The sequence below is a fragment of the Oncorhynchus keta genome, chromosome 1 (assembly GCF_023373465.1).
Source record: "Oncorhynchus keta strain PuntledgeMale-10-30-2019 chromosome 1, Oket_V2, whole genome shotgun sequence".
Classification (NCBI taxonomy): domain Eukaryota; kingdom Metazoa; phylum Chordata; class Actinopteri; order Salmoniformes; family Salmonidae; genus Oncorhynchus; species Oncorhynchus keta.
The window spans coordinates 29,571,283-29,593,958 of record NC_068421.1 but is presented as its reverse complement, the minus strand read 5'-3'; the positions used below and the strand labels follow the sequence as shown (position 1 = coordinate 29,593,958).

The window sequence follows — 22,676 nt, the reverse complement described above, 5'->3', positions numbered from 1 at the left end:
CTGCCTTTAAAATAAAGGTTAATTTCGTAAATGCCAGTGCTCCGTGATTTTTAAAACGTATTTGTGTGTCCTCCATTGGTAGTCATACAAACCAAATAAGACTCATATCCCATCATGCTTTGCGGAGAAACTTGCGTCATTCACATGCGCTTGTTTTGGTCCGTCAATGTGCGAAACAAACGTGGCTTAAACAGAAATTGGCAATATTCACAGATAAACTTGTAATTCTTCACATTTCATCGATTCAATTAAGTCCGTTAACATATCGTGTTGATAAGTCATCTGACAGGTGAGTGAAGTTGTCGTCGTTGTATTGGAATGAATGTTGCTAGCAGTTTTGAAAGTTGGCTGCTTAATACAATGTCTGATATAACGCTAGCTTGTTCAATCTAGAAGCAGGTTAGCGTTGATTTAATATTTTCTGGAATCTACTGCCAGTACCGAAAAGCATCACACTAATCTAGCGACCATTTATTCTAATACACGTGCGTTCTTTTTTACCTGTTCACGTAATGCATTACCGTTAGTTACAGCGCGGGTCAAGCATGTTCGCTGAGGAGGATGAGTGGAACGATGACCCAGAAGCCAAAGCTCTGACCAAGACGGTCATCAGCAGTTTCAAACTGTCTGACAGCACCAATATCACGGTGAGCAGCCATCTCAATTTTCTTTATAATTAAATACCTATGTAGCTAGCAAGCCAGGCACAACTCACGTTGCCAGTGACCACATATTCAAATAGAGGGTTGAATTTTGGTTTTCCCATGGTATTTAATTTGACACCTTCATTCTCCATTCCCGGACAGACAACATTTGTTGGGAGGAAGAAGAGTTTGTTACGGACCCTCCAAACCCTGGGGTCCGTACCAAACTGGAGCAAGAGCAATGGTGCCCCTTGGGAAGCAGGCAGTGACAGCGAAACAGAGGCCATACTGACACCACACACCAAGAGGAAGAAGAAAAGAAGCAAAAGAGGATGCAAGAAAGTAGCTGTTTCAGGAGAAGAGACCGATAAGGACAGTGGAGATTTGTGTGCCGAGGAGACTGCAGTGCCTGTAGCTAAGAAGCCAATAAAAGCAAAGAAACCAATAAAAGCAGGTGAGTTTCACAAGCACAACTGTCAATTGATTGTCTTAAGTTGAAGAGGTTTGAGGTTTTCTTTATTTCCTAGGGTTCAAAAAGGTCCAGAATAGAGAGTCCATTATGGGTGGTAGTAAACAAGGAAAAGCAGCAACAGATGCTGAGATTGAGAGATTAAACCGAAAGCAATGGAAAAACAAGATTAAGAAAAAGAAGAAATGTAAAAACAAATACAAAATCAAAAATGGAGAGAATACCACCCCCCCAAAAAACACAAAAGCAGAGACCACTGTGCAAAAGGATACAGAAGATGGACCAAAAACAGTTTCTGGTGTGAACAGGGAAACCGTGGTCGTCCAGACACACCGCCATACAAAGGGGGAAAAACAGCAGAAAGAGGGTGAGCGTAAAACACAGAAAAGGAAAATAGTCCCAGGGGGAAAAGAGACTACTTTCAATGAGACTGCTTCCACTCCAGACACAGAAACAGTTCAAAACAATAAGAACTTGTCAGAGAAAAAGACAAAGGGGAGCATTCAAGAAAAAGCAGTTCCACTCGGTAAAGAGTTAATGACAGAAGAGGAGAAACCTCAGGAGCTGGTTAGGGAGGAGCAGCACGCGGAGCCACCCGGCAGTAAGAGGAGGAAACAGGACGAGGGCAAAGGGCAAGACCGGCGGAGAGAAAAGCTCAGGAGAATGCTCCATGGCCAGAGCCCGGAAAAGAAAGAGAAACCTGCTGAGCAGGAGGAGGAGACACGCACCACAGAGGAGGTGAAAGAGGCTGCAGACCGCTCGACTGCTCTGAGGTCCCGCATGGAACAGCGTTTGGAGTCAGCGCGGTTCCGCTATATTAACGAGGTTCTGTACACCACGTCTAGTGGGGAGGCAAAACGCATGTTCAGACAAGACCCCCAGGCTTTTAGCATCTACCACAGGGGCTTTACGGCACAGGTCCAGCGCTGGCCAGCTAATCCTGTCGACGCCATCATCTCCTACATACGCCGCACGTGAGTTGTGTTATGCTTCTATCTGACCCTAACATACTTGCATTGTTTGCAATAAGTCTGTTTGCATAGTTTTTGTATTTTTATTGTCTTGGTTCTGGGGTGGGGAATCCACATTGAAATAGCATGTGGCTTTCTTTGTAAGACCATTTGTGTTGATTTCAGGCCTGCCTCTCTGGTAGTGGCAGATTTTGGCTGTGGTGACTGCAAAATTGCTCTTAGCTTGAAGAACAAAGTGCACAGTTTTGACTTGGTACCTATCTGTGACCGTGTAACTGTCTGCGACATGGCCAATGTGAGTGCAACTTTACATTGATCCCGAATCTGTTTCATCCATGCCTGTTTACTACGCAGTCTGTTTTTCATGTAATAATGATGTATGATTTCTATTGTTGTCCCACCTGTCTGCAGGTACCGCTCAAGGATGGTACTGTGGACATAGCTGTATTCTGTCTCTCTCTTATGGGGACTAACCTTGTGGATTTTCTAGTTGAGGCTAACCGTGTGCTGGTGATGGGGTAAGATATATTGTGCAGAAAAACAAAGCTACAGTATGTCAATATGCTGGAGTAGAAGGTGTTCCCATTTATTTTCCATATTTATGTCATCATTTATTATTAAACAATTTGTCATTTTTTGCAGGGGTATCCTGAAAATTGCAGAGGTGGCAAGTAGATTTGAGAATGTGAGGAACTTCATGGGTGCTTTGTCCAGCCTGGGATTCAAGTTGGTCACAAAGGTAAGGCAGTAATCATAGTAAACTGGGATGGCCATGTTTTTGTCTTTAGCTTTAAGAAATGCATTTTTACAATACCCTACCCTATTAATTTTGCTCCCTCCTTAGGACACAGAGAATAGCCACTTTTACTCCTTTGAGTTTGAAAAGATTGCAGAAGCTCCAGAGAGGGTAAAGAAGGCAGCAGGACTGGAGCTGAGGCCTTGTTTGTACAAGAAACGATGAGGGCAACAGTGATGAGAACATGGGAGAAACAGTTCCAAACATATGTTCCAAATGGCACTCTATTCCCTTTATACTGCACTACTTTTGAACAGGGCCCATGGGGCTCTGATCAAAGGTAGTGCACTATATAGGGAATAGGGTGCCATTTGGGATACACCCCCAGGAGAGAAGTCAAGCAGGAAGGGCAGTAACAGAAAATGTATCTTCTACTGGATGTAACTGTAAATATGAAAAATTACTTTCATAGATGAGCTGGTGTTTTTGACCCCCAAACAATGTATCAAGGATTGTTGATATTGTCAACCGTTTGTGGGCTTTCAAATGTTGTTTCAAAGAGAAAACATGTTCAAAGTTGTTGACAACATTGGTATATTTTTTATTAAATCAAAAAAGAATTGTATTGCATTAAGTCTTATCATGCACAATAATTTAAGATTTATAAAGCAAGAAGAAACATTCTTATAAGATGTATAGTTTAAAGTCTGTTGTAAAAACTTCTGTCTATAAGTGCTTCAACATAATCGCAGCATTGCATTCTGCAGTCTAGTTTCAAAGGGTACTCGCAAGCCTCATTCGTCTCAGTGTACATGCAGTCTAGTTTCAAAGGGTATTCACAGGCCTCACTCGTATCTGTGTACATGGCACAGGATCTAGATTGGCCACTAGAGGACCACAGGTGATAATGTTATTCTCAGCCAGTTCCCAGTATCTACTATACCCATGCTCTCCATCCAGATAGAGGGGGGCTGTCTGGGGCTCGGACAGTGTCTGTGTTCCTCACCTGTGCTCTGACCCAGAGGAGGGGGAGCAGGCAGGGCTGGAGAGAGTGTGTCCTGCAGGGCTCCTAGCCGTGTATCCCACAGTGCCCCTCTCAGTTCTGGAACACACAGTTCGGGGGAAAAGAGGCTGGGGATGTTTCAGCACCTAGTGAGACACAGCGAAACAGCAATTCATAAATGGAATGTGATTTTTAGTAGGTCTAATAAGAACAAGTGTTACTGGTAGCTTTGGGAGGCAGTTTAGAGATGTTGCTGATGTCCCTCTGCTGACATGGGCAGCCTCCCTGATTAACACACAGAAAGGCCCTGGCCTTGAAGGCAGTAGGCATTGGTTGGACCACTGGTGGCCTCATCACATAGAAAAAAGCACCTCTGCTCTCTAGGCTTGAGACGGTCAGGAGAGAGGAGACTGCGGGCTTTTTTAAAATCTTTATTTAACTAGGCAAGTCAGTTAAGAACAAATTCTTATTTTCAAGGACGGCCTAGGAACAGTGGGTTAACTGCCTGTTCAGGGGCAGAACGACAGAATTGTACCTTGTCAGCTCGGGGGTTTGAACTTGCAACCTTCCGGTCACTAGTCCAAAGCTCTAACCACTAGGCTATCCTGCCGCTTGCTGTTTCACATGGGCTGGTTGAGCTCAGAGCGCAGGTAGGAAACCACATCAACATCAACCAGTCCGTCCCACTCTGCCTGGAGGAAGTAGCATAGGGGTCCCAGGGATGGAGCTCCTACACTCACGACCCTGATGTCATCCTTGCGTCCCAAGCTGTCCTTCAGGGCTAGTAGTCTGTCCCGGGCCTGGGTGGATCAGCTCGTTGGTGCTCCTGACCCTGCCAAAGAGCTACTTGGAGTCTTAAAGCAGGGTGTTCAAGGTTTGGCTGTGAACCCAGCTCTCCTGCCAAACCAGCACTAAAAACTAACACCAAGGGGTTGTTGGTGTTGGCCAAAGCCTGAACATGTTGCTCCAGACTTTGCAGCAGGTCTGATAAGTCTGCAGAGATGGGAAAAGCTTTATTAAATATCTAACTTAGCTACCTAACTTTTCAAACTTGGACTACGACAAAATATTAGTAGGTCTCGTTCCCATAGTTACATGGGACGTTACGTCAATTTTTATGGTCCATGTTGTGGGATCTCTTATGTTCCATAAGGGGGCGCTAGGAGATGCTAAATAAGTCATTGGAAGTGAAATATATTTTTAACTTTAATTTACATAATTTAACATGGACTAACCCTATACCAGGATTTAAAATGCATTATTCAGAACCAGAGTAGTATAACATATAGTTGACTGCCCCAGCATTGGTAAACAAGACACTAATTTCTTACTATGATTGGTATAAAGAAACTTGCCACATCACACATTTGGATTAAACTCATCACAGCAAACTGCAGTCTGTATTAAAATTATGCAAATCCTGATCCAACCTGATTTACTTTATTCTCTCAGGTGAGAATAAATATTACTGCTCTTCTGCAAGTGATGACGTGAGCTCTATTAGGAGTGTCTTATTTTCCAGACACCCTCAGGGTTAGTGCAAAAAACTTAAACTGAGTGAGTGAGTGAGTCTGGACATGTTTAACTATACTTGAGGGGACCAGAAATCCCCACAACAATATTAAACAAACATACATTTGACCAACTGGGGACATTTTGTTAGTCCCCACAAGGTCAAATGCTATTTCTAGGGGTTTTAGGGTTTAGGAGCTAGGCTTAGGTTTAGGTTTTGGGGTTAAGGTTAGGGAAAATAGGATTTTGAATGGGACTGAATTGTGTTGCCCCCACAAGGTTAGTTCTACAAGAGTGCGCGTGCGCGCGTCAATTAATTTAGTCTTAAACCTGTCAAACAAGGCAGTTTTAACAACAAGATACACATTTACAGTAACGTTAATGATAATGCTTTGGATTTTACTACATTAGATAACCAAAATGAACAACCTTTCAAAGTTTAATACTTGTGGGGACCAGAAATCCAAAACAGTAAAACAAACAGTTGCTACGCTCAACATCATTTCTAGCAGTTTTACAATACATTTCTTTACAACATATTATGATTATTGAAAACACCAAAGCATGACATACATAATACACTAATAAACAAAACAAAAAATCATGAAAAATTCACAAAATAATGCATTTTAATATCCTGGCATGAATCACGTAAGAGTGATGCACAGAATACTCTAGCTGAGTCAGCAGACCCATCTGAATGTTCTCTGACATATAGTACAAAAGCCTGTGGTTGCCTACAGTCAAAAGCTTGCTAATGAAAAATAAAAAATGTCTGTGTAATGTATCTTTATCTAGAGTTGAAGTCAGAAGTTTATATACACTTAGGTTGGAGTCATTAAATCTAGTTTTTCAACCACTCCACAAATACCTTGTTAACAAACTATAGTTTTGGCAAGTCGGTTAGGACTTCTACTTTGTGCATGACAAGTCATTTTTCCAACAATTGTTTACAGACAGATTATTTAATTTATAATTCACTGTATCACAATTCCAGTGGATCAGAAGTTTACATACACTAAGTTGACTGTGCCTTTAAACATCTTGGAAAATTCCAGAAAATTATGTCATGGCTTTAGAAGCTTCTGATAGGCTAATTGACATAATTTTAATCAATTGGAGGTGTAATTGTGGATGTATTTCAAGGCCTACCTTCAAACTCAGTGCCTCTTTGCTTGACATCATGGGAAAATCAAAAGAAATCAGCCAAGACCTCAGAAAAAAAATTGCAGGCCTCCACAAGTCTGGTTCATCCTTGGGAGCAATTTTCAAACGCCTGAAGGTACCACGTTCATCTGTACAAACAATAGTACGCAAGTATAAACACCATGGGACCACGCAGCCATCATACCGCTCAGGAAGGAGACGCATTCTGTCTCCTAGAGATTAATGTACTTTAGTGCGAAAAGTGCGAAAAGTGCAAATCAATCTAAGAACTACAGCAAAGGACCTTGTGAAGATGCTGGATGAAACGGGTACAAAAGTATCTATATCCACAGTAAAAGGAGTCCTATATCAACATAACCTGAAAGGCCGCTCAGCAAGGAAGAAGCCACCACTCCAAAACTGCCATAAAAAAAAGCGTGAGGAAGGATAATTACATGGATATATTGAAGCAACATCTTAAGACATCAGTCAGGCAGCTAAAGCTTGGTCGCAAATGGGTCTTCCAAGTGGACAATAACCCCAAGCATACTTCCAAAGTTATGTCAAAATGACTTAATGACAACAAAGTCAAGGTATTGGAGTGGCCATCACAAAGCCCTGACCTCAATCCTATAGAAAACGTGTTGGCAGAACTGAAAAAGCCTGTGCGATCAAGGAGGCCTACAAACCTGACTCAGTTACACCAGCTCTGTCAGGAGGAATGGGCCAAAATTCACCCAACTTATTGTGCTTGTGGAAGGCTACCTGAAACATTTGACCCAAGTTAAACAATTTAAAGGCAATGCTACCAAATAATATTGAGTGTATGTAAACTTCTGACCCACTGGGAATGTGATGAAAGTAATAAAAGCTGAAATAAATCATTCTCTCTACTATTATTCTGACATTTCACATTCTAAAGTGGTGATCATAACTGACCTAAGACAGGGCATTTGTACTAGGATTAGATGTCAGGAAAAGTGAAAAACAGAGTTTAAATGTATTTGGCTAAGGTGTATGTACACGTCCGACTTCAACTGTATGTGATGTTGTAATGTTTTTGCACCATGGAATTTAGGGACCACAATGGAAATAAGTCTCTGACTTTTGCGATATCCTTGTCAAGTTTTTTTAAATGCATTTACCGAGTATGTTTTTTTTAACCTACCAAACTAAATCAACCAGACTCAAATGATACCCTATTTCCTATACAGTGCACAAGTAGTGCTCCCTGTTATTTACACCGTGGATCTGGCATCAATGACAATAGAGTAGCTGAGCAGCTGGTTGTACTCCTGGCCTCCTCCTCCTGGTACTGTCACTGCTGCCTTCCCCTTCCTCAACTCTGGAGAGCACAGGTCCTGGGTCAGAGAGGTCAGGGGTGCCAGCGACTCGCGCTTCTTACAGGAGTTCAGAGAAGATAGGAGACAAGGGGACAAAGCACATCAAATGTTGAATAAAGACCTATGGATAGAAGCTATAGGAATAGATGAATGAAGGCAAGAGGACCATTCTCATGAATTCAAAGCGTGTATAATGTTTTTTTGAGAACTCATCAGTTAGAGAAAAGATCTAAGAATGACTGACCTTAGATGCTGGGCGGTCTCCTCCATTTATTTTGCTGCAAAAAACAATTAAAACAATTCATTGTCATTTGAGTTAGTGACAGATAGCATTTCAAATATTGTCTAATTCTACTGTTGTTTTTATACAGTTGGGTTTCATCCTCACTCACTAATAAAGTTGTATGGCCAAATATACCTGCATGGCCAAACTGCACCCCTTGGAGGCGCTGTTGTATGAGTGAAAATACTTCCACTGAGCCACTGAGTGTGTGCATGCATTATGCTATGTGAATATATAAGTAGAATGATGGTGACCCCAGACATCATCATTGATCTCTCTGATGTCAGAAGCAGTAACTCTCCTCATCTCTCATGATCCCCATGACACCAACCAGGCCAATGAAGACCTGCTCTTTTCAAAAAGTGTTGCTAGTGCTGGTGACCCGTGGGTGATGCAAATCTCGGAATAGCTATTCCCCTGGGGCATCATATTTTCTCTTGTGTATACTGTCCGACTGACTGACCTTTCCAAATTAGCCTGACGGATCTTCCCACAGGAACCAGGGATAATGGGACAGTGATGCTCATCACACCAATGGCACCTTGACCGAATGTACTGACCAAAGATACAATGAATAAGCCTGAAGTGCAGTCAGTGTGTCTGTCTATATATTTACCATCCCTTCTCACATGAGTCATGACAAAGAGGAAGTTAGTCTACGTCCTAAATGGCACCCTATTCCCTACACAGTGCACTACTTTTGAACAGAGCCCTGTGGGAGAGTTTTCATGGACCATTAGTGGATTTGTGGATCAGATGCTTTTAAAGACATTTAGGATCTCAAAGTGTATCCAAACATTGTGGTAGTGAGACACCTGTCTTATGATCTGGTCAGATCCAATGACAGCAACAAGAGGCGACTGCTTTATGCATTCCTCTCATTCCAAGCATTGCAACTGGGATTGAATTACAATATGAATTCTTCAGCTGTGAAGTTTTTGAATAGCTTACCTTACTTCCAGAGTAGTAACTCTGAGTACAGCTCTATAGTTGCCCTATGATAACATTAGATGGAAAATAAATCTGTCTTTACCACAGAAACAGAGAGAATCAGACTGTGTGAGTTGTCTGGCAGAGCTGTGGTGGCTGACGTACCTGTCTGCTCCAGCCACAGAGCATCCTGTTTTTTGAATAGCTCTGTGCTACTTTTGTCATGCCTAGCTGTAGTAACCGTCAGACGCACAGACCTGGTTTCCTGTTTGTCACCTGCCAACCTGCTGGTCGACTCACCAGAAAACACACAAAGTGACAATGAGGAGGATCGAGATGGCCGCAGCCGAGGAGAAGCAGACGATGAAGACCATCACTGCACAAACACACAGGAGAAAGACATCAGGTAACACAAAATGGAAGTAAATGGAATGGAACACCTGTTGTAAATGGAAGTTAATGGAATGGAACACCTGTTGTAAATGGAAGTTAATGCCAATTATATGTAATAATATGCCAATCATTTTGGGATGTTCACCAGAAACCATTGACATATCTTACATTTTGTTGTATCACTGATGCAAGATAAGGAGAGTGTACACTCACTGAGCTGTTTATCTTCACTGGTGACCTCCACTTGAATGAGGACTGAGGCCTTATGGTGGTAGAAAGAGGCGTGGCAGGTGTAGAGGCCCGCATCCTGCTCCGTGACCTTTGATTGGAACAACAGAGCTCCGCCATCCATCTGGACCAATGAGCCATCATTTCTTCAACACGCAGCAGGACACAGAAGGTCATTACATAGTACACACGCTTCTTTGATCTGTTTATCAGCTAAGTGGCAAAGAAGACATTCATGAAGAGAGAATAAGATAAGCAAGTGAGGGGGGAAACTGCTATCGCAACACTTTTTGATACCTTCCAAAATATGATAATAAAACCACTGCTATAGTTGACATTGAGTGGCATAAATCTAACGAGACGTTGTATTTTGTATATCTACTTAGGTGTATAAATAAGTAACTGTATCATCCACCTTAGCAGATACGAACGCAGCTTTACACAGAATAGCTTGACAGAATAACTCCTAACACAATTTAGGAGCCTGTGTATGGGAGGACAGGAGAGTGTCAGGTTTATGAGTCACTCATTGTCCCTGATATTAGAGTTCTTTAGTACCACTGACCGCATGGCCTGCCAGTCAGGACCTTCTCCAGGCCCCACAGCACAGAAGTCCTGATAGTATCTTATTAAGGCATAGTGGCAGCTTTATGACACTGCACTTATTTGATTGTCTAGGTAAAAGCTCTCATAAAACAATACATATGAGAACTTCCGTTTTGAAGAAAAACAATGATTGTACAAATTACCGGCCCTGTGTAGTGGTAATATTACCCTACTCTGTCTTCCATCCTACTGTAGTGCTCTCACTCAGCCTCCAAAGTTCAGAAGCTGGAGGAAATGAATACTGTATTAAAAGAGAGTCTAGCAAAGAGTATTACCTGTGACAGGTGAGGTTGTAAGTTGGTACACTGCCATACACTTTGAGCAGGATCCTCTGGTTTTGGAAATTCTCCTTTAGAGACATTCGGTGTATGACGGACTCATCTCCATAATGTTTGTCCAGGGGAGTGGTTTGGTTCAGTAGTCTGACAGATGATATGTCTAAGAAGGGGAAGGGGAAGTGGTCAACAGGGGGCAAAACACAAACCACTCCCTAAATACATACAATCGATAGACAGGTAGTTGTATTTGACTGTTGACTGGGATGTTGAAGCATGGCATGCCTGGCAGGTACTGTATGTCTATGAATGTCACGACAGAAGTGTCAGTACACTCTTAGAAATGAAGGTACTATCTAAAACCTAAGAGGGTTCTTCGACTGCCCCTATAGGAGAACCATTTGAAGAACCCTTATTGGTTCCAGGTAAAAACCCTTTTGGTTCAAGGTTAAAAAAAACTTTTGGGTTCCATGAACAAACCTTTCTACAGAGAAACTAAAGAGAGTTCTACCTGGAACCAAAAAGGCTTCTCCTATTGGGACAGCTGAAGAACCGTTCAGGAAGCCTTTTTTCTAACAGTGTACAGAATGTATGTGTTGTATAACACGTCTTTTGTGGTGTTGGGGGCTTTATATAAAAAAAGGGAATAATTTCTGTCTGTATTTATTCTCTATTACACTTACAGTATCTAGGGACATGGACTGTCCTCCTCTCCTTAAGTCCATGGTGATTTTGAAAGAGGCAAGTCAGGTCCTGTCCCTCGTGGAGGGCCAGTGGAAACTCATAGGTGAGGTTGGTTAGCACTCTCACACCTTCATACCCAGAGCGGAAGGAGATGCGGCCTGTGGTGTTGTCAGGTAGAACCCAAGAGAGGTGTGCTCTGATCCCGTCCCCTCTGTACTCACACACAGCCAGCCACAGAGATCTGCTTTGCCTCGCAACAAAAACACGCATCACAGTGGACTCTGAGGGAAGGGAGGGAGGGAGTGACATTGTGTGGTGGTTGGATACAATGGATACGTCCCTAAATGACACCCTATTCCCTTTATAGTGCATTACTTTTGACCAGGGCCAATAGGGGAAATAGCGTGTTATTGGGGATGCACATAATGTATTGTGGAGAAACATGGATACTACAAGTCATAAAGTAATTTACCCAATCCACGCAGCAGTATCCCTCTTCTCTCTGGCCTTTCAAGACCCAGCTGATCCACCACACAGGTGACATTCTGACCAGAGAACATGGAAGTGGGGAGCCTCAACACACTACAGACTGTCACAGAGCCATTGGCATGGTGCTCAGGCTGCCCCTGATCCTGCAAGCGAAACATATGCTAGAGTGTGCAAATTATATCCAAATGATTGCTGGTTTTTTTTCTTCATTTTTTGCTGTATCTATTTTTGATTCCAATCACTCTTTACCTGCTCCTGCCCCTCTTTAAGCTGACTGGTACTATTGTCACTGTCCCTGTCTCCAAGACTCCAGGAGATAGTGGCAGCAGGTCCAACACTGTCCACAGTGCACTGCACCAGTGTGTATGCTATATCTTCCTCCCACTCAGAGCTGGACTGGATGGTGATGTTAGGAGGAGCTGCATGTAGATAGAATAGCGATATAGGATACATGTTCTCAATGTAAATAAAATAACAGATACAGGATACATGTTCTCAATGTAAATAAAATAACAGAGATATAGGATACATGTTCTCAATGTAAATAAAATAACAGAGATATAGGATACATGTTCTCAATGTAAATACAATAACAGAGATATAGGATACATGTTCTCAATGTAAATAAAATAACAGAGATATAGGATACATGTTCTCAATGTAAATAAAATATTTTAACACTAGAGCTTTAATTGATGGTGTTCGATGATTTGTTGAACATACCACACACAGGGAGTGTTATCTGTCTTCTCTCTGGCAACACAAACACAGAATGATCTATCACACACTCCATATTGAGCTCCTGGGCTGAGCAGGCAGGCAGGACTAACACACTGCTGACAGAGTGGGTTCCATTATGGGATGTGAGACTGGACCAGGAGGGCCCAGACACACCCTCAGGTAGAACCCAGGACACATTGGCAATGGGGACAGAGTCTGCAGCCAGGCACTCAATGAACCTGTTACCCAGTCTGTCCTGGACATCAATCCTTATGCTGGGAGGAACAGTCACTAGCACACAGAGGATAGAAGGCAATAAACATGCTAATCGCTTAACTTTACAGTGTGCAGGACAATAAACATTCAGATTTTTACTAACAATATTTCTTACATTTAAAAAATACAATTTATGATAGACGTCACTTGTATTGACATAATGCTGTCTCGCTACAAATTACAGACTGCCAGATATGGCATTGTCAAATGATGAAGATGATATGTTGGCTGCATCCCAAATTATATGATATGTAGTCTACATCCCAAACATTTTACCAGGGCCCATTCTCACTATAGTGCACTATATCAGGAATAGGGTACTATTTGGGACACTAACTATGATATGTAGACAAGACTGCTCGTACCAGACTGCTTGACTTGTGGGTTAACGGTAATGTCCAGCAGTACAGATGCCCTGTGGCTGTAGTAGGAGGCCTCACACTCATACAGCCCTGCATGGTAGAGCTCCACAGGACCCTGCAGGGTTAGAGCACTGCCAATCACCTCCACACCCTCAGGGAGAGACTGCTCTTCTCTAGGAGACAACACAAGACCAGACACTGTTACAGGTAGACACTCAATTCAAAGGGCTTTATTGGCATGGGAAACATATGTATACAATGCCAAAGCAAGTGAAATAGATAATAAACAAAAGTGAAATATACAATAACAAATTAACAGTAAATGCTACACTCACAAAAGTTCCACAAAAGGGAAAATAAATACACATAAATATAGGTTGTATTTGCAATTGTGTTTGTCCTGCACTGGTTGCACTTTTCAGGTCACACATATTGCTGCTGTGATGGCACACTGTGGTATTTCACACAATAGATTTGGAAGTTTATCAAAATTGGATTTGTTTTCTAATTCTTTCTGGGTCTGAGAGAAATATGTGTCTCTAATATGGCCATACATTTGGCAGTAGGTTAGGAACTGCAGCTCAGTTTCCACCTCATTTTGTGGGTATTGTCCACAGTTTGCACTCTCCAGAGGCAGGTAGCCATGGTTAGAGCGTTGGGCCAGTACCCGAAAGGTTGCTGGATCGAATCCCTAAGCTGCCAAGGTAAAAAAAAAGTTAACCTACTGTTTCCCGATAGGCCGTCATTGTAAATAAGAATTTGTTATTAACTGACTTGCCTAGTTAAATTAAAAAAGAGCAGCACCTCTAAGAGCTTTTGTTCTCACATAGTTAGATCCAGGGATAATGTCACCAACTTGGTGATTGCTATTCAAAGTTGATAAAAAATGGTCTGACTGCAGCAGATATCTTCTCACGCCACAGACGCTGTGAGATGCTGTGAGACATATACTATTGTTGCTATACTGCGACATGTTATGTTCTGTTCAGACAGGATGGTGCGTTACCGCTACCAACAGCGCAGGTGGTGAAATTACATTTAGAATTATAAGATGGGTACTAGCTAGTGTGTACTAGCTAGCTAGCTAGTGTGTACTAGAGCAAACATGTACTATCTAGCTAGATAGTGTTGTACGAGCTGGCTAGTGTGTGCCGGGCTAACTAGTGTGTGCTAGCTAGCTACACAAGCAACAGTGGTTAATTAACATAATGCCCAGACGGATCGGAGCTAGTGCGCCGACTGGTATGTTCGTAGCACATTACCAACAAATGTCTAAATTATAGGTTGCACGTGCGCATAAAATGCAAAAATACCATATGAGACGCATGTGCTTTGAGGTTTGTCGCCCATTCGGTGTCAGCACGCAAAATCTGCAGCTGGATGCTTCTAAAACAAATCTGCAGGATGTGTGTCTAGTCACTAGACTCTAGTGCCTGTCTAATGCCTGTGGTTTTCAACCAAACCTCTCACCACAGCTGCCTAACACGATATGTATGTGATGTTAACACCTGTGTATATGATGCAAATAATAGTATAGCAACAATAGCAGGAATGAATGAAATTGCTATAAGGCAAAATGGGACAGCAAACTTTGTTTTTTGTAACTGTTCGCTGATTGATAAGATTATCACAACATGTTAATGTTGTCCTTTATCTGAGATGAACTGAAGTTAACAATCAAGAGAGATCAACAGACATCTTGTCTGTATTATGATAGTAATACAGGTATCCTTACTTGGTGCATACGATACTGTAACGTGGTACATCCCCAACGACCTTTAGCCCGATGGTGGTTTTGCTCTGTCCTTCCTCCAGAACCACTGACTCTACAGCCTGGCTCTTGTTGCTGCGGTCTGCCAACCCTGGGTTCAGCAGCCGAACAGCAGACAGATCTACACAATAGGAAGTGAAAACAGAATATCCAACACAGAGTCTTTTATTAAGTAGAGTAAATGAAAAGCAGTCTCCTAAGACCATACTTTTGGCTCCAAATCCTCAGTTATGACTCGTGATCAGTACTCACAGAATGCCGGCAAAGTGGTGGTCCGTAGCTCTCTGTGTGGGAACTTGGGGTGGTCAAACAGACAGGTGATGTTTTCCCCTTCATGAAGCTCAGCTGGGAAGCGGTATGACCTGACCAATGTGTCTGCTGCATCCATGACAACCTCCTTCTGTAGCATGGAACTGGCATCCCGATTGAGCAGCACCAGGGTGATGTCAGCTCGGGGTCGCCCTCCAGCTGCACCACAGTTGACCACCCAGAACTCCTCCCCGTCCTCTAGAACCAGGTATGTCTCAATGGTCACATTGGGAGCCACTGCAGGCAGAGATAAATAATAATTGTACATGAGCAGGTGGGAATGGTCCATCAGTATAACAAGAGTCCTAAATCTAATGTCTGGGCCTCTAGGGCTGTGGTTTAGATTTTTGAGAAGGCTGAAGTGAAAGGATAGACGTATGAAAGATTAGCACAGGGCATAACAGGGCTGCCGGTTGGGTTTAGGAGGAGAGTGCTGACACTTCTCACCTGTTCCATCTGTTCAGCAGGCTACAGCTGAGAGCAGATCTGCTGGCGGGGCTTAGAACTACAGGACTATGCCTACATCCCAAATGGCACCATCTTTCCAATATTACTCTGGTTAAAAGTAGTGCACTATATAGGGAATAGGGTACCATTTGGGAAGCACACTATTTTACACATCTCAATACAGACTTACTGCTGATATAGAAAGGCATCACTCTATTGCCGATTATCAAAGACTTTGATACTACCACATATGGATAAGGGAGGTGTCATGACGTTGGCCTCTTTGGGTATAGCAAGCCCCATCCCCCTCTCCCTGCCTCCCCCTTTCCTCCTTCAACTAGGTTGCTGTGGTCAGAGAGACGTCATAAATTCCTGAGGATCTCCTCATGGACACACAGTATAGAGAGAGTAAATTTTCATAGAGGACAAAGGAAATCCTTCCACCTCACAGAACTTGAGGTACGAACAGATTTCATGTTCCGGAGAAAGTATAAAAGACCGGTGAAGAATCCAGCTATGAACTGGTCCATTTGTCACAACTTGGGGATGCTCATGGGAGACGGTGTGACTACATTACCATAAATCTGTTTATATAATATAAACCTCATATACGAGGTTTATATCTAATTGTTGTATAAGATGAATGAGTGAGTATGATACTGTTTGTAAAAGTGTGTAATATGATTTTGGACTGTTTAATGAAGGAAAACTCAAAAAGGGGATTGGAGTTTAAATCAGAGGACCGCCCCTGAGCCCAGTTAGGGTCAGGCGTCCTGGGACAGCCCTTTTCTGCCTTCCGAATAAAACCCAGACTCGGGTTTTCGATCAGCAGACCGAGCTTACCTCAATTACGAGATGGCTAAAGGTTGCAGACCATGTTTTTCTCCATTAGGGGAGACACAGGTTGTAGACCATTGCTGAATCTTTTAACCATACCACGCGGTTAAACCCTTAGACTATCGATACCGACAGAATAAGAACAAGTCTTTGATATTAATTACTAGTCTGCAGCTAGGAATTCAGTATCATTGAACGCAAAGAACGACAACCGCTGAAACATCTATTCTATAACAAAACGAATGAATGTTACTCTGAACTATCCACTATAACCACGACAGAGAGAGAGAGAGAGAGAGACGGACAATTCTACAAAATAAACAAACTTTTCACCAGCTATCAAGATGATACACTGAGCGTAAATATATATATTGATTGCAATTGTTCCCGAATGAGTGAGTGTTCATGTGCAAAGGATTAGCATTTCAATTGTTATAATTATCACTCTGTAGTGACTTCTTAGTCGACCCCCACTTCCCCTTTTGTCTAACAAGCCGCCATGCCGGTTTAGCCCACTAGGGCACATTCTCCTATCATTTTATGTAACCACATTTACCTTGTTTGTTTGTTTGTTTATGCATTTCTGTGAATTACTTAGTTAGTAATAAATAAATGATTTAAGACAATTGATGTATGGATGACTCATATTGAAGACGGGGTTTGTGCAGATAACCAACAATTTCCGACGTTTGGAATGAGACTAACTAGAGGTAAAGTAAATAATTCATTAATTTGAAGACTAATTGATCAGATAAAATATCTGAAAAGTTATTTTAGGAAATTATAACTTTGTAATCTGAATATTATTCCTTGGTGCCCCGACTATCTAGTAATTACGGTTACATGATTAATCAGTCTTATCGCGTAATAACTATCAGTCTTCAGTTAATGATAACAAAGACACGACATAGAATATTTCTGTCATATGATCCTCTTTGACAGGCTGTATATAAAACGTGTCTCTAATGTGGTAGAGAGGGATATCGACATATGATAAGAATATGATGACGGTGTATGTTCTGTCTCTGTCGTGCCACAGCTGATTGCGACGACTGTACAGGGAACACACAATATCTGGTACATGGCGAGAGTAGGGGTTGGGGAGTGGGGAGGTGACCACGTGGAACAAAGGAAAGTAAACATCTGTGCCAGTGAGCTCGGGGTGGTGCCAGCCCCAGCATTATCCAATATCTACAGATCATTCTCAGACATTGATTCTTAGCACCACAGGTCATGTCAGAGTTAACCTCTTCCCAAACGAAATCCTTGCCCACGAAAGTAAGAAATGCCAAGTACTGTACACACAAACATAAACATCAAGGATGCGTCTCAAATCTTGTCAGTCTTCCTGGTCAAAAGCAGTGCACTATAAAGGGAATAGGGTGCCATTTAGGATGCAGTCCTTGTGTACATGAGCTGGCATGCTTACTGAAGGTCTCCACCCCCACTGTGACATGTGTGGTGGGGTCAGGCAGGGTTGGGTGCTGGACCACACAGGTCACCCTGTCCTGGTCCTGTAGGTGGGTGGGGAAGCGGAGAATGCTGGTCACAGTGGCAGTGCCATTGGTATAACTGGTGTTCCTCATCCCCACAGAGGAGTTGTCAGTAGGAGGACTGCCGTTGATCTCCCAGCGAATCAGAGCCACAGGTTTACCATTGGTAGCTGAGCATGTGACTGACTGGTAGTGGGTAGCGTTGTCTGTGTCCTCTGTCACCTCTGTGTGGATATCAGGTCGAGCTTCAAAACAAAAACATTCAAACACATGACGGGGATGATGCTGGTACCAGAAACAGTTATGTTTGTATGATTCTGTCTTTGCTATGACCTGAAGGTACAGTAAGGTAAGGATACAACAGGCAACGATAATGTCACATATTCTATCCACCCCCAATTTCATCATGAGGCCATGTTTACTTCTGTTGTTTTTCTCTACCATCTAGGTGTTAAGTACTTTTGCATCACCCATTAGAGGCCCCCTTCGAATACTCTTAAAATGCATCCTTCCTTACTCACTTTCTTGAAGTAATCAATGATCTGATCTGACATAACCTAACTGGTCAAAGCAATTGGTTACACCAATCTTGTCATCTCAGATGAGTGATTACTTATAGGAGGGGAAAAAGGAAGGATGCAGTATTCTAAATGGGCCATATTCATCAATCAAGCTTACCCAGGACAGTGAGAAACATGCTGTTAGTGATCTCCTCTTCATCAGTGGCAAACACGCATGTGTACTCCCCCTGAGCCTCCAGAGTAGACACCCTCATCTTCACAGTCAGATTGGTGGGAGAGGCTGGGGTGGAGAAGTCTGGGTCTTTGCTGAAAGCCTTGTTGTTCTTGTAGCCTGTTAATTTCTTCATCGATCGCTTCATTCTAGAGTCTGGGCGTTTCCATGAGGCGTCTGTGATGTCATTCTGTCCCAGGTACTGACAGCGGAGGAAGATGTCCTCTCCAAGGATCCCAGTGACGTTACGATCAATCTCCATGTCCTCCTCCATATCTGTGAGAGAAAAAAACATTGTGATATGCATAAATGATTAGTAATTCTGTCATGATGTGTCCCAAAGGGGCACCATATTCCCTAGTACACTACTTTTGACCATAGCTCTATGGGCCCTGGTCAAAAGTAGTGCGCCATTTGGGACGCAACCTTCGTCACTCACAATCACTCATATCTCAGTGGGATGCACTTTGATTAATTGATGAGATATTCCGTATACGTTGCTAAAAACAACCAACAGTAAATGTGATTTCTGTTGAGAAGGAGGGGCAGTGAGATGGTGGATGTCTGTTGGTGTGATTTCTATAAAAAGGGTTCCCTGTCTGTGTGTGTCCATCCCATTGTCTCTTGGTGAGACTGGATGAAGCAGATGCTTGTGTCCCAAATGGCACACTATTCCCTATGGGCCCTGGTCAAAAGTACTGCACTATAGTGAATAGGGTGCCATTTGTATATGGGGCAGAGAACATAATGACTGTCAATGGAAGCAATCACTTTGTGGAATGCAGAAGATAGAGATGCTGCAGTGCTAAAAGGTAATATGTACTAAGTGATGAGACTTATCTCTCTAGACTAACATGGGTTATGTGTTGATTCAAGGCTAAAGACGAGGGCTGAACTGTGCACATTGATTGTGACACTTAAATGCAGCCGGGACTGATCCCACCGGTGGAGATTTAATGTAAGACTCCATTTTGTTAAAGAACAGAGCTACAGTCTGTCTCTAAGACATTGGCCATGATTAGGGGATGTTTCAGTGAAGGGGACATAAAATAAAGCAGCCTGACAGTTTTGAGTATTGGGAGGATGATAGTACGCATATTCCAATGCATACCAACTCACTCTCCTCTCTCTCGTCTCTCTATTATGGAACACTTAAGGACACAGTTGATCTATTAGCCAGTGAAAATGGGAGTCAAATTGAACCTTAAGTGCTGAATGATGACAGCTGATTACATTGGGTCATGGGGATACCCAGTCTAACACTTCACATCACCTATCCTATAAAATACTGCTGTTGGGACACTTTGATGAGGACCACACTTATGTCTCCAACTAGAAATACTCTGACCAAATCAATTCAGAGAACAGCAAGAAGTGGTGGGTTGTATATCACAACATATGGAAACAATCAGAACGTTGAGTATATCCCCAAATGCTCATTTATTCATTGGTCACACAAATATATCTTGTCTTGTGGGTTTATGGTTCATAAAAATGGAAAATGTATTCAAAAATGTACATAACTGAGGCACGCTAAAAGGATACACTACCAATAAACACATAGTAACAGCCTGAAATACACAATAATGTCCACTAGCACTTTTTCTGTGGCCCTAAGACACTGACAACTATCTCTGTTTAAGGTTAGGGTGCTTTATGTATAATGAACAAAAATATAAAACACAATATGCAACAATTTCAACAATTTTACTGAGTTACAGTTCATATAAGGAAATCAGTCAATTGAGATACATGAAATAGACCCTAATCTATGGATTTCACATGACTGGGCAGGGGCGCAGCCATGGTTGGGCCTGGGAGGGCATAAGCCCATCCACTGTGGGCCAATCAGAATGAGTTTTTCCCCACATAAGGGCTTTATTACAGACAGAAATTCTCCTCAGCACCAACCCACCACAGACAATCCCTTGTGGCTTATGGTAGAGAAATGAACATTAAATTCTCTGGCAACAGTTCTGGTGGACATTCCTACAGTCAGCATGCCAATTGCATTCTCCCTCAAAAACATGAGACATCTGTGGCATTGTGTTGTGTGGCAAAATGGCACATTTTAGAGTGGCCTTTTATTGTGCCCAGCAAAAGGTGCACCTGTGTAATGACCATGCTGTTTAATCAGCTTCTTGACATGCCACACTTGTCAGGTGGATGGATTATTTTGGCAAAGGAGAAATGCTCACGAACAGGGATGTAAACAAATGTAGGCTACCCAAGTACCATATAAGGCCAGTATATCGTAGTATAGTCACATGACGCTGCTGTGGTTTCATCTTGGCTTCTACCCAACAGCAGGCATTCACGTACATGGATGCTTGCAAATGATTCCATTTTCAGATGGTAGCAAGACAACTGAAAATGTAAACTTATATTGACAAAGAACTGCTTTTGATCAAAAAATAGATCAGTGCGGTGATGTAACTAATGAATTGTATGATGATGTGTTAGTGGAGAGATCCGGGGATGGAAAGTCATACTGTCAGTGCAGTGGTTCTAACCTACAGACCTATTTATTCCTCAGAGGCACTCATTAATCTGCCGATTGAAAATACACCCTGAAGAGGTTCCTCAGTTAAGTTCAAACACATCAAACTGTGAGGTTTTTCTGACTAACATAAAATAGAGTTGACGAATAACACAGGGATTTCCCCTAAACTCAGTGGTACACTTAGTAGAGCCATTGCAATACTATTAATGGTATCACTGAAGGTCATGAATGGAATTGAAAAGGTCATAAAGCAACCAAAATGGTTTTAATAGCTGATACCATTGGACAATAATTGCAGACTAACAGCCAATATTGTCATTTAAACATGTCAGCAATAAACCGTTGTTTAAAATAAAATGAATCGACTCCATCCTTTTTCGTGTGTTGATAATGCTACAGTTAAAAGACATTCAGAATATTTCAAATTGATTCTGCTCTTGGGTTTATTGCTTGTAAGCCTTTATATTTAGACTAATCAAGCAGGAAAACTATTGCACCTCTGTTCGGTGTAAAATGCCACAGGTTAAACAAGTCTTTAAGGTCTAGTAAACTAAACCCATAAACAGAACTGTACACTCACAGATGGATTATAACTCCTCAGACTTACCCAGCATGTCCAAGCAGTGAGACACATTTAGGACAAAGCCCAAAATCAACAGCCCTGAGCATCCCATGGTGGTATCACTGAGAGTGATGATTCAATTTGACTACAGCAAGTCCTCCTATGAGGGTATTCAAATATGTGTGTGTGTGTGTGTGTGTGTGTGTGTGTGTGTGTGTGTGTGTGTGTGTGTGTGTGTGTGTGTGTGTGTGTGTGTGTGTGTGTGTGTGTGTGTGTGTGTGTGTGTGTGTGTGTGTGTGTGTGTGTGTGTGTGTGTGTGTGTGTGTGTGTGTGTGTGTGTGTGTGTGTGTGTGTGTGTGTTCAAGAGAAGCTGTCAGAGTCAGCTGTAGAGGGTGTGTGCTCCAGACTTCTGAGCAGGGCTGTTTTTACAAACACACACAGTGTAGGGCTATGTTGTTTAGAACCACCTTACCCTAAATGTTACTATGTGCACAAATCTGTTTGAACAGAATTGCTTCTTCTATGGATTAGTTGTTATTTCACATCTCACTTAGTAGAAAACCAGCGTTTTCACTTCCTAGTAGTAGCAGCTGCATGTCATACTGCAGGATATGTCTGTTCAGCTCCTCAGTCACCTCATACTGTATAACAAAGTGTCCCTGTTGCCCGCGATGATGCCATGCATCCTCCAGCCCAGCTCATCCCTTCAGGAGTCCTACGAGACAGAGAGAGACACAGCCTGTCTAAATTGACGCCAACTCACTGTTTCTCGCCTGCTGCTCTGGAAATCCCTCACAAAGGCATTGTTTTACAAGACAATATTTCTAATATTCTAATAATTCACTTCATGGCTGTGTTTTCCTTTTAGTCAGACTTGGCAATTTACTAAATATAATTTGTCATTAGAAATGCCCTGCCGGGAAAATCACAATGGGAGACAAATGTGTAGGAA

The 22,676-nt window shown here is 42.4% G+C and overlaps 2 protein-coding genes across 5 annotated transcripts; one reads left to right on the top strand and one right to left on the bottom strand.

Moving 5' to 3' along the window:
- Positions 1-128: 128 nt before the first annotated feature.
- LOC118366276 (ribosomal RNA-processing protein 8-like) lies at positions 129-3,450 on the top strand. 2 transcript variants are annotated; one of them, XM_035748861.2, is made up of 8 exons: positions 129-289; positions 528-647; positions 807-1,098; positions 1,172-2,087; positions 2,250-2,379; positions 2,496-2,602; positions 2,727-2,823; positions 2,929-3,450. In XM_035748861.2, the coding sequence occupies exons 2-8, from the start codon at positions 546-548 to the stop codon at positions 3,043-3,045; spliced, it is 1,761 nt and encodes a 586-aa protein (XP_035604754.1). In that variant the 5' UTR covers positions 129-289; positions 528-545; the 3' UTR covers positions 3,046-3,450. The 2 variants fall into 2 exon arrangements, with proteins under 2 accessions (XP_035604754.1, XP_035604836.1); XM_035748943.2 differs by having other exon boundaries at positions 140-289; positions 534-647.
- Positions 3,451-4,238: 788 nt separating this feature from the next.
- LOC118366088 (uncharacterized) lies at positions 4,239-21,914 on the bottom strand. Of its 3 annotated transcripts, none has more exons than XM_035748493.2 (15): positions 21,770-21,914; positions 18,606-18,935; positions 17,864-18,172; positions 15,094-15,387; positions 14,806-14,962; positions 13,074-13,243; positions 12,436-12,723; positions 11,962-12,131; positions 11,696-11,855; positions 11,223-11,504; positions 10,540-10,702; positions 9,644-9,804; positions 9,338-9,413; positions 8,069-8,102; positions 4,239-7,881 (listed from the first exon to the last, which is right to left on the bottom strand). In XM_035748493.2, the coding sequence occupies exons 1-15, from the start codon at positions 21,834-21,836 to the stop codon at positions 7,720-7,722; spliced, it is 2,823 nt and encodes a 940-aa protein (XP_035604386.1). In that variant the 5' UTR covers positions 21,837-21,914; the 3' UTR covers positions 4,239-7,719. The 3 variants fall into 3 exon arrangements, with proteins under 3 accessions (XP_035604386.1, XP_035604472.1, XP_035604556.1); XM_035748579.2 differs by having other exon boundaries at positions 4,239-7,878; XM_035748663.2 differs by having other exon boundaries at positions 12,436-12,465.
- Positions 21,915-22,676: the final 762 nt, after the last annotated feature.